Source organism: Rhinoraja longicauda, chromosome 31 (genome assembly GCF_053455715.1).
Source record: "Rhinoraja longicauda isolate Sanriku21f chromosome 31, sRhiLon1.1, whole genome shotgun sequence".
Lineage (NCBI taxonomy): Eukaryota > Metazoa > Chordata > Chondrichthyes > Rajiformes > Arhynchobatidae > Rhinoraja > Rhinoraja longicauda.
The window spans coordinates 15,131,105-15,143,809 of NC_135983.1; the positions used below are offsets into that span (position 1 = coordinate 15,131,105).

The window sequence follows — 12,705 nt, forward strand, 5'->3', positions numbered from 1 at the left end:
AAAGATGTGGCCAAGGTACAGGAATACAATCTTTCAAATTAGATTTTTTTTAAAGGGTGATAATTGCACTTTTTAAATGTACTGCAATAGGTGATGGGGAGAAGAACATTGCCTGTTCCACAGGCTCTGTTCAGCTGTGGGAGTGAGGTTGATGGAGGCAGTGAAAGTAGGAGGAAGGAGAAAATAATTAGTCTCATCCCATGATTTCTTTCACTACATAACCCAGATAAAAACTTCGGCATAGTAGCAATGCATGAGTTCTCATAACACTTTGGAGAATGATTAGAGGGGCACTGGCTCATATTTAAATCCCTCTGCTCGCTTCTTATGAAACAAACACTTTGACGATGGTGACTTTTTCTTTTCTCAGCCATTATGAACTAAAGCGCATTGATGACATCGTGACGTTTTTCAATGACTTCGGAGATCATCTTGCTGAGGAAGCGCTGTGGGAACTCTCACTAAAAATCAAACCACGTAATATTCAACGACGGAAGACAGAGCGGGAAGAGAAAACCTAGGATGCACCTATGGAGGCTCGACCTTACATGGCAGCTAACGAACCCTATTAAGTGACTTGCTTTACAAGAGCTGCAGAAGAGCTTCGGTGCTACACCATCTGAGCTTCATTTTAGAACGGACGTAGAACAGGTGGCGCCGCTCTAGGGAAACGTTCCAAGTTTCATGCCATTGCCTGCATTCAATTTCCTCTCAAACCATCGTGCCAAGCTGTTTCAGGTGTCCTCCACAGGACCCACTCATGCAGCTCAGTTTATCTGCAGACCCAGTGACCGGCAGGTAAACTCTGTTTTGGAGACAGATTGTTGGATATAAAGGTACGGCAGTTCACTCATTGGTAGTGAACTTTTCTTTATAGAATAACAAATAGTGGTACTAGCAATTGCACAGAACCTTAAAATACAATTCTGTACTGTAGGAGAAAGACTGGCTCACTGTAAATACTAGATTGCTAGTTTGATGTGATGTAATGGATTTTTTTTTTGCATGTGTATGACTGAATGCCAGTAACTGAAGATCTGATGGGAGGTAAATATAATTATACAGCAAACTCTGAAGCCTTTTAGCCAGGGTGTTATTCAGAGGGGAGGGTGGCTCCTAATTGTCCAATGTTTTCAGATAACAGATCCCCAACAGGTCAACAGATGCTATTGTACTTTTTCTGCATGGACTCTGCCTTTTTAGGGTCTAAAATAAGCTTTTTTTTTAAAGACACAGTTCATTGCTGGAAACTGAGTCTGCATTTGAAACATTTAAAATAATGAGCAAAGATTGGTGTTTGAAGTTTCTGTATACGGCAAGCTAAAAGTTAACTTTTTAATCCATCAAATAGTCAGTGAATTCACTTCTATTCGGCAGATCTTACTAACGTGAAACAAAAGCTACTGTGCAGAATGTCACCCTAGCTGCTTTGGGTTGTTGTGCACCAAGCTGTTAATGTTGTCTAGGTTTGCACACCTGCAAAAGAAATTCATCATGCTTCTTTAATTTGCAATAATCATCAGCTTAGCATGAAGAGTTACCTTCCAGGGTGTGAAAGTGATGCTCAAGATGCAGCACGAGTCTGGGTAAGTTGCTGCAAACAATCCAGTATAACAGCCCAGAGTACAGAAATCCTCCAGCTTTCATTGTGGCCCCACTGATCTGCTGTTGTATCGGTTTAAACATTTAGTTCATCAAACAGCAGCAGGCTTGAAATGTGCAAACTCGTTGCTGATACAGATAAGGGGATGTTCTTTCTGAACCATATTAATATCAAACTAATTCAGCACAATTTTCAGTGCAGTTCCTGTTCTTGGCCTGTTCCTGTATGTACCTGGCCAAGACATACAGGTACTTGATCAAAGAGTCAAATGAGTGTAGTATGAACGCAAGAACCTGTTTAAAGTAACTAGTAACAGATTAGTGGCAGAAACATTTGGTTATGGACACCATTATCCCACCACTGTGCTGTTTTGACATTTTTAAAATTAACACTGAGTGCAGCTAATTTTGGAATTTCAATGAGATCAGCAGCATGTGGGCAATGCAAGTGTTGGCCCCAAGGATTTCCCTGCAAAGTGTGCCCTTCAGACACTGTCTGAAATGCCGCATAAAGCAATTCAGATCTTGATTTAGAATCCCCATTGATACATCACGCAAAATTTAAATAAGAGACACATTTTCTTTTTGCTACTGGCTCTGGGGAAAGGTTGGTCGAGGTTTAAATAAAGATGATGTTAACATGTGTATAGCAAAATGTGTCCCAAGTCACCCAAATTGGTGTGATCTCATCCATGTCCCTGTTGAAACTTTGTTTTGCTGTACACCTCACCCCAGCCCAGAGATGTATCTATGACAATGAGCTTGATGGGCTGCTTATTACCATAGGGATCCTCTGAGCTAGCGAGAGCTGTGGATTTGGGGACAGGGGGACAACAAATTCAAACAGATCCAACTTGAGTGGTCGAGAGACTATATATAGTCTGGCAGTTCCCAGCAATTCCTGGCACTCTCTGTGCTGTCTGTGATGCAGCCTGAGTTCTGAGCCCTACATCTCGGTGCTGAATAATCCCACTGTTTGCTTCTGTTTGCACCAAGCTAGCCGAGTGGTTAGTGTCAGGATCTTATCACAGCACCAAGGAGGGCAGGGGTTCATCAACTTCCTGGTACGGCATGCGGCCCAGACAGGAAGCACCATGAGTTCATAATGTATTGATACTGTGAATAACATTTAAAAATAACACAAATTTAAACGAGACCAGATTTTGTTGTTTTTATTAATTTGAGACACCTTGAGATTTGAAATAGATTTGTTTTTCCAGGCCTTCCAGATAGATAGTGTAAAGTGAAGAATCGATGTCTGTGTTGAGCTAGGTTTTGGATCCATAACACCTAAACTTTATTTTTGTCATGAAATCTGTAAATCACTGATCCTTGACGAGGAAGAATTGGATGTTTATCATCAAGCTTTCTACATTTAATTTGCACATAGTTTCTTAAATTGTGTGTGCAGTTCATTTTGAAATGACCATCTGAAGCAAATTTACTTGGGCATCATAAAGAATTTAAACTTGGATGTGACATGAGGTAATGTCAATCAAATTTTTAACCACATGCTTTGCTATTACTATCAGAATTGTTGGTCGTACTCTCACTTCAGTTCTCCACATGATCTCCTGGTCTTGTAATTTCTCCATCCTGCTTTTTAGTCATGGGTTATTTTCCATTAGCATTTTGTTTGTTTATTTCTGTTAACTAGGCGCTGTGGTCTTTCCATTGTCCCAGTTGTCTCACGGTGAGCTAAGCATTCAACCACCACTTTGAAAGGGTTTGCAAGGATCATAGTTCTGCTCGTGGGATGTTGGGAACTGGGAAGACTCAGTCACAAAATAAGCATTCAACCATTCATGTCTCAGATGATAAGAATTCTCTTCAGAGATTTGGATCTTTGGAAATTCAAAGCAGCAAGGAATGGAAGATCGGTCACTGATGGTATTTAAGACAAATGATAGATTTGTTGGATATTGGAGGAACGAGGTTTGTATAGGATGGAGGCATGGGGTAAAAGATCTTTCATGATCTTGTTGAGTTGTTGAGCAGATGAGGGCTAAATGATTTACATCTGTTATCTCAAATATTTCATTATTCACAGCACCATTTCAGGCCCTCTGCTATTGACATTTGTCAGCAAATTTGTTTAGTCAAGTTTCAACATTTATTCTTGTAATTGGAACTGTGCATATGCTTAATCCAGGAACCATCATAATTCTTCTATGTTCCATCAGTGAAACATTTTGTCATGCAGTGGCATTGGTAAATTATTTCTACCCTTGTGCATCTTTACAATTAACAATGCAATGCTGCCTTTTTATATGGTTCCGTCGGGGGGGGGGTCTAGGTATTAGTGGCAAGGCCAGCACTTATTGCCCAACTCTAATTGCCTTTGAGCAGTTGCTGGAGAGTATTCCATCATACTCCTGACTTGTGCCTTGCAGATTGTGGAAATGAGTTAGGGGTGTCAGTTGCTGTGTTGGGTGCCTAATCTGACCTATTGTTGTAACCATGGTATTTATAGTTGATCCACATAAATTCTGTCAATAGTGAACATTCAGAGACTTTATGATGCTAATGCCATTGACGCAGTGTTAGGTTGTAAAACTTTCTCTTATTGAATTGGCAATCTGTCAGCCCAAGACTATATGTTATTGAGGTCTTAATGTATTTAGAACAAGGGCTGCTTCATTACAGCAAATGAAATTGAATATTGTGCAATCCACAGTAAATATCCCACTTTTGACCATGTGATGTGCATTTTGAGTTGAAAATACACTGGCTCTAGCCTACTTAGCAATATTACTATGGTGCTTTCTGCAATGTTTTGTTTTGTTTTGTAAAATGCCACATCAATTCCAATCTGACATGGCTTCGAAACAACTAGTTTCATGCATCTGGCCACTCAATTGGGTGAAGTGCAAACTGTTTTATGGTTGTGTGGCAGTTTGGAAAAGATAACCTGCTAATTTAAATAGTGAGATGTGTACAGAGTAGTTCATTTTGTTGCCTTGGACTATGTTGATTGATAGTTGAGATTTTTTTGCTTCACTATCTGAATTGTATTCTATCTGCTTTCATTAAATTTCATTGACCTGGCTGGGTAGGAGAAAATTCAAAGTATTTCCTATGGAAAGTTACCTACAAACTCTATTGCAGTTTTCTAAAATAAAAGGAACTGAAAACATCTTAGCCAGATCTGTCATGTTACATGGATGTTAATGCTGAACAGTATATTAACCTGTACTATTACTAAAAATATTTAGGGCTTTACTTTTACCCCGGTCCCTATCTTCGGGCAGTTTACAATGGCAGGAAGGGACAAGATCCAGATTGTATTATGTTTGTGAATTTTGCTTATGACCAGTTATTTATTTATTGTCACAGTTGTGTATAGAACTAACAATTGTATTTGAACTGTATTTTCTATTGACCATCAGCCTGAACTCTAGCTTTTTATTTAGTGGTAACAATGTCCATTTTCAAGATGTTAAGCCCAGCTGGAAACTTGAGAACGGTATTAATGTTGCATGGAGCAAATTTCTATTGAATGCACATTGACAATTCCTAATCGGAATTGAACTTCATAAGATCAATCATGGCCGCTCCAGAAAATAGGATCACTTATTTTTAAGCAGCATAATCCAGTGCTTGTTTGGCTCTTATGAATTTTATCTAATGTTCAGCTATTAAATTTAGATAAGTGATCAGAGTTTGAGAAAAGTTAAACTATTGCTCTCAAGTACGACAGTAATTTTTGTGCTCCTTTTGAAATCTTGTTGAGGAAGCAAGAATGAAACGTGTACTGATTGTTGAAGAAATTACAACTGCATGATATGTGTGTGAAATATTTCAATTTAAAGAGGATGCAACAGTAAATTAAATCTGAAATAGGACAGGTCTGTTAGTTTAGGAAATTTGTGACCTAAAAGGAAACAAAATGCACTTGAAGTGTAACATATGTCTAAGTTGAGTTTCTGCAGATTCTGGATTTCCGGCATCCAAGAACCATCCATTTTTATTATACCTTTGAACTAATCTTGTACATTTAACAATGTCTCTTTTTGCAAACTAAATCATTTTTAATAAAAGGGAGCATAGGGCATTGTAGGGCCAACCAAAGCACCTTATGTTGATTGGTGATGAACTTGCACCAACTGTGGGCGAATAGCAAAGTAGTGGTCACTTTTAATGTGCTGCGGCTCTAATGTAATTATAATGGCAATGTCACCTATTAATAACCATCTGACTTCAGGACAATGACAGGTGTTTGTCAACAGCAATTAATAAATGACTGATTTGTTTTTAATTGGTGGCTGCTTTAATCTAGATGTGGGTCCTAGTTAAATTTAACTATACTGGTTAACCCAAACTCATGCAAATTACATGTTGTCTTGTCTTCGATCTGTCTCAATCATATTGTTATTGCACTGTTGTGTTGTGCTAATTGCTCAAAGAATTTATAAAATCAATGGATGCTTTAGTTGGCTTAAGTGCCCTAACTTGAAGAAATTCTCCAAGAGCCACAAGCTAACATTGATGCCAGCCTCGACCTTGCTTGAGTATTACTCATTTATTATAAATGTCATGTTCCAACAACCATTTCAAATGTAACTTTAAAAATAAAAAAAAAGCTAACATTCATGTTTACAGTGCATGCAGACTGCAGATTAAAGACAATCAAATTCAGTGGGAACCTGGTGGCTCGTCATTTTACAGAAGTCAAGTACTGTATCCTGAAGAAATATATTTGGATACCTTTTCTGCTTGTTTTCATTTACTCATTTTGGCTTGCAACTTTAACTGGCCCCATGTAATTTCTCCTTCCAGTGCCCTAGTAGCTACCAAAGTGTCTAAATACTGCAAGGGAGAACATTTAACATGTTCAGCAACCAACAAAGAACTATACACTTAAATAAGCTTAGGCCATTAGTAAACTAAACTCCACATCTTTTAAATTAACATGTCACACCATAGCTAGTAATGCATTATGTTCAAGCAACTTAACCATCCTATATATACACAAAACCAAAGATGCTTTAAAACAACTTACATTTACAGCAATGTTCAAAATCAGTTGTACATGTTTTGAAATGTGGTATTTTCATATGCAGCTATCAAGTTTCTAAAGGTGACAAATGTGTATTCCATACACAATTGAGGACAATTCAGATAACTAACTTAAGGACGGTACAAAATTTGAAAATAACTAACTTTTAAATTACTGGATATTAGATGGAATTATTGTGGGGGTCCAGGAAACTCTAGACCAGTTTATCAAATAACAAGGTAGCAATGAAATTAAATCTTGCATTACGAAACAATTGAAACTTAGTGTCAGTGTTGCTAATGATAAAGAAAGGCAAATCAATCTGTTCAATGCAAAGCCTGTGATTTGGTAGAAGAGCTCTCTAGAGAATTTCTATTGGCAGGGAATATAGCATCAGGTTCCAGATGAAGAATGGTAATTAAAATCAATAGTAGTTAATGCTAGATGCAGAAATATCAGCATTACCCCGTAACAAGCGACTTTAGTTGATCCCGCTGCCTTAGAAATAAATTTGAGAAACTTGCACATTTAAAAAGCAATGAACATCAAGTAAAATCAAACAGTGTTAAAGTACAAAAATACTTATATCAATGATGCAATAAATGAACATATTGATCTATGTCAATTTATTCATGAATTTAAACTACTTGAAGTTCAATTTCTATTCTATTATGTAAAGAAATAGAAATCAGGACAGTCCAACACACAATACAAATCTTTGCTAGAATGTGGTAATCCTGGAACTTGTATTTACATGATATAAAAAAGCAACTTGCATGCAGGTCCAAACAAGCTTTAAATACTCCTTCAATGTCTTTATTAGACCCCAAAAACACTTGAATAAGGACACTCCTTAGGTTTTAAAAACATTTACAAACTAGATGAACTAAAAGTTATATGCAATTCTCTACAATGATTTCTGTTATTAACATTGTCCATGAATTAGTCTTTTAATCTTTAAAAAAAAAACAAATCTGAGCTTATCATCCTCCTGACAGTTATGACCTGTTAAATTTATACAGCAGTACTTTCCCCGTGGTTCTTAAATGTACTTCTTAGAAATTTAGGTTTTTATAGAAAAATTAAAGTATGAACAATTAAAAATGACATCAGGCAGGACTGATTGAATTTGATACAGCATTGTTTAGTAACTTTAGCATCAACTGCTGCCTTTACTTAACTAGCTATTTTCATACCTTTTTGCCAGTACAGACATTATTGGGAATACATATTTCAATAAACTCCATTTTAATTTACTGTAAATCAGTGTTTCTTTTACCCAATTTTTTTAAAGTAAACAATTCCCCTGATTTCCATTACACTGTTTTGGAAAATCTCAGAAGACAATTTTAATCATGACAGTATCGGTTTAAGACAAGCATCCCACACATTACAACACCTGACTAAGCAGTGCCAAACGTTTAGTTATTATACGCTGGCAAGATTGCAATGATTAGTCAAGTCTTAAAACTAACTTAGATATGCTATCAACAAAGGGGGCCGTCAAAAACATTCCCAGACAATAATCAGCAATAGAATAGTGAAATATTTAGTTTTGCTGGAGTGCAAGGTTGTGTTCCCCATGTAACTCAGAACTGCAATGCATAAGGTCCAAGTAATTGTGCAAACTGATTAAGTATCAGTATTAAATCAATTTCCTACTTCTATACCTATCAATCAAAACATGACACAAGAAGAAAAAATGTCTGACTCTAAATGGAAGTCAATTAAATGTATAATTTCACACTAGGTGAAATTGAACAGATTTTGACAAAAGTTTTCTGTGAAAATACTTAAGTACAAATTTTCAATACTGTGCATGGCAGTAAATTAGGCAGTAAAGGAAAATGAAAGTCCACTACTTAAATCTAATGTAAACCATCCTTGAAAGAGCACATTATTGAGTTCACAGTAATTAATCTGGGTATCTATGGTTTGTGTTTAGCCGTAAATCAAGAGCCACCTCAGAATGGTTTTACCAATTGCGTTACACCACACATGGCAATTTCATGGATAGAGATTATGACATGCATCCTTGAATCAAACCGTCTTTTACTAATTACATGATCATTGAGCAGATGTAAAATTCTACAATAATGATCTGTTTCCAAAGTTTTCACTAATATTATGACTTTTCTTTATTTTGGGGACCGCAAGCTTTTCTAAAATATTTAGCAAGTGCTTTGGATTTTACAGTCAATAGCACTTTTCCATGGTGAATAATTGTAAGATGGGACAGATGTCATGAAATATATTTTTTAAATGGCTTGAATAACTTGGCATCTCACTGTCAACAAACCACCCCCACTTGTTTATCCATTAAATACAAATCATGTCAAACCATTTGGTGAAACTGGAAGCCCAGGCTGATAAATAACTATAATATTGTTAGAACATAATTAACTTCCAAATAAGATTTTTTTTTCAAATTACAATCTTAGACATTGCTCAAGCAAAATGACATTTACCTTTAGGTAACGTTTGGGTATAATCTTTCCTAGTATCAACTGATGGTCTATACATTATTCTCATTTTGGAGCCTGCCGAGAAGATATTGTCCATGGTTGATTCTAATCATCCTCAATGAAAAGACCTTTTAACTACAACAATATTCCTGCTGACTATCTTCAAAGCATTTTTTTAAACTTTTTTTTTCTGACAAAGAAATATTTCACTTATCTAAACCGCAGGACTAACTATTTAAGTGACTAAAATTGCTTTGCCCAAACATGTTTCAACAGCTTTCCTGAAATAGTTTCTGGGACTAGTTCTTTGTTCACTTAGTTCTCTTTATCAGACTAAAAACAGCAGATAGTAATGAAGGCAAAACAGCTGGAAATACATATTCAGGATTTTTTGGTAAGTTTTGCAAGAAAAGCCCAAAGGCTGAAATACAGGGCAAATAAATAAATAGCTGTAAACTTTAATGGCTCTACCAGACAATCTGGAATCCAATTTCTTGATAGCCCAAAACAGTGATGCTCAGAACACAGGTGACCAATTAAGTACCCATTGTTATCACAGGAACTTCCACTGGCTGTCTTTCAACAAGGAGGAAGTGTTTTAAATCTAAGAAAATGGAGGTTAAAGATGCTATATAAAAAATACTATCCAGGAAGTTTTCCTGTTACGATTTTACAACATTGGAAAAAGTCTCAAGATTTCCTATCACATGATGTGGATCTCTCACATAAATGGAAGAATGCTTTTGTACAATTCTTCTGTTGTTTAGGAACAGCTGCTATTGATCCTAATAAGCTACACATTATATTCTGTAACTTAATTCCACCTATCTTTAACTTTGAGACAAATGGTACACTTAAAAACGTACGCAAAAATGTGTTTTCAATAATAAATTTAAGTTACCAATTGTTCTGTTTCACTCACCAATCCATTTTGTCATTTGTATTCACATTAGCTTTGGTCAGTAATAAGCAAACTGACAGTGAAAAATATTGCAAATTAAGTTATATTCATTGAGAGTTGCAGAGCATTAAAATCTGAAGTTTATTTGCTCTTTATCTCTGGATCTGTCGAACAAAGGCCTGGACCAGCTGAATTAAGGGTTCCTGGCTTTCTGGACACTTGGATGTAGAGCTGGTGGATTTGTTGGAAGGAGACAGCAGTAAAGCTGCAGCAGGAGACGATGGTGCCCCACGACGAGAATAGCGAGAAATACTGGAGAGAACTGTGCTCTGAAACAATTTTTAAAAGTGAATAAGTGACAGGACATGTCTTTTATATGATCTACTTATTTTTCTGCAAGACTGTTCATTTCTTAAATTTCTACATTGAAACATTAAAATCAAGAGTAAACATGTTCACCTTTGTTTTAGAGTTTAATTATTGAAGCAATATCCTAGTCGGTGCTATCTTAAGAATCTTTTGGAATATGAGCATAAATTGGTTTAAATTTTTCCTGATACTGTTCCGAAGTACTCCAGTCAATTTATGGGTCAGAAGATTTACAAGTTACATTATTAATTTTCAAGATTACAAAAAGACCAAAACTGTACAACTTATATCATGCAGATATTTGCCCAAATCCAAAACAACTAATTATCCCAACCAGATGGTTCTCTCATTTATATTTAATTATTTCTTCTGCCTGTATACCAGTTTCTGTACAGCTTGGAACTGTACAGGGGACTCCTCAATAGAATTACAATGTCTAGGATTCAAGAAAAGTTATTTTAAAATCAAACTGACTATTAGGATTAAACTATATCCTCAAATACTAAAAAGACAAAAGAAAACAGGAGAGGAACAACAATGAAATATGAAAATCATTTGTACAATGTGAGTGCAGTGATTCACATGAAACTTCAGTTACCAGTTCCGAGCTCAGCTCCTGCTTCATCCTCTGCTTGTCCCGTGAGTGGACAGATGGATCCTTCAGATATCGCACCGCTTGTGAAATCAATGCATAGAAACAATTTTCCATCGTGAACCTCAAAAGGGCCCTTCAAAATAAATGGAAACAGTTAACTTTATTAGGGAAGGTATCAATGGAACTTGAGGCTACCAATAAAATTAAGAAATTCAACCATTAGAATTTCACTAGCTAATCTTAACATTGTTCAAGCCAACCAAATGAAGGGTAGAGGTTTGTTCAAGATGAGTAAACAAAGACTAAATGGGAACATTTGATTTTGGGGAGCTTGGATTTATACTATGTCCCTCATAAGTTGCTGAAGAGGTTTTGTTACTTGCAATTAAGCGTAGCAGTCAATTTGCATTGAGAGAGATAAATGAACAGTTAATCTGTTGGTTAAAGGACATGTAGCAGCCAGGACAATGGATGAACTTTCTTTTTCTCAACCAAAACAGGACTTCAGACAATGTAATTCAGTACAACAATGGAATATTAGCCCGGCTGACGTTCTCAAATCAACAGAGCAATGCTACAAGCCATAAACATTTGATTGCCACGCAAGGACTAGATTAGGGCAGGCATTACCACAAGGCTGGTCTATAAAAATAATCAAGATTACTGACATATAGATTTTATTTTTTTGTATGGTGGGCTGATTTTTAATAAATGTTGAAAACACTCCAAGAATGATTAATCCGTAAAACTTTCAGCAATTACAAACTTTGCAGCAAACTATAGAACAGCCGGTATAGATTAAATTACTCTCCACAATCATACAATCTGGCTCTCTGACAAATATTTTGAGCTATGCCACACGTGTGGTCTGAGAACTACAGAAAAATCTTAAACCTCCAGGCTTACGATACCATGGAAACAAATTCATCCATTCATTATACTTTGCTCATAGCATAAAACAATACAATTAACAATATGACGTAATCACAAATATTGCAAGTTACAGCATGGCATATATTTGATTATGCCTTTGTCAATGGCGCCTTATGGACCGCTTATTCTTGGCCACAACAGTTAAATAATATCTTTAGGCATTTCAGGTATGTTTCTCTTGGGCACTAAAGCCATCTTTACCAATAACCACTACTCCTTCCAACTACCAATAGTGGGCTTGTGAAAACAGTAACAAACTCCCTCAGAACAAAGACCACCACCAAAATTAGTAGGTAGGATGCTATGAGGAGATGCGCATACAACTGAGAATCAAGTAGTTTACTACGATTCACCACATAGAATTAAAACAAAGTACAACAAATTCCCAGCGACACCATTTATGTTAATTTGGAGCCATTTGAGAATCTAAAATAGTTCACACTTCATTCTTAAAATTGCTACAGTAAACAGTTTATGGTAACATAAACAACCAAAGCAAAAGTCTGGAGTTCAAATTCCACAGTGAAAGATAAGATGCAAGACTAAATTCAATAAATCTACAATTCACTGCTAGTGCCAGAATGAATGACCACATATGCTAAATTGTTGTTTAACAAATCTGAACTCGTTTTTTAGGGAAGTGAATACGGGCACTCCTCTTCAACTGAATACATGCAAGTTTAACCCACACACTTCAGTCAGTTTTTGAATGCATTTCAAGTGCCTGAACAAGCCTCTTGTTTTAACAAACTATAGATGGGCACATTTTAAAACATCCTGACTAACATAAGATTTAAGAATATTTGGCCCCTTAAACCCCACTTCACCATTCAACATGATC

At 36.2% G+C, this 12,705-nt stretch overlaps 2 protein-coding genes across 13 annotated transcripts in view; one reads left to right on the forward strand and one right to left on the reverse strand.

Moving 5' to 3' along the window:
- The window catches only part of LOC144608370 (rap guanine nucleotide exchange factor 1-like), a 126,515-nt gene extending 120,147 nt beyond the window's left edge, over positions 1 to 6,368 (forward strand). For 4 of the 12 annotated variants that reach the window (XM_078426049.1, XM_078426050.1, XM_078426054.1 and 1 more), the window contains one exon: positions 371 to 6,368. In XM_078426049.1, coding sequence (XP_078282175.1) covers positions 371 to 521 — 151 coding nt within the window. In that variant the 3' untranslated portion in view covers positions 522 to 6,368. The remainder of the gene's footprint in view (positions 1 to 370) is intronic. The other 8 variants (XM_078426052.1, XM_078426055.1, XM_078426056.1 and 5 more) reach the window with 2 other exon arrangements.
- The window catches only part of nup188 (nucleoporin 188), a 70,800-nt gene continuing 64,091 nt past the window's right edge, over positions 5,997 to 12,705 (reverse strand). The window contains exons 44-45 of the mRNA XM_078426047.1: positions 10,935 to 11,064; positions 5,997 to 10,296 (exon numbers count right to left, since the gene is read on the reverse strand). Coding sequence (XP_078282173.1) covers positions 10,120 to 10,296; positions 10,935 to 11,064 — 307 coding nt within the window. The 3' untranslated portion in view covers positions 5,997 to 10,119. The remainder of the gene's footprint in view (positions 10,297 to 10,934; positions 11,065 to 12,705) is intronic.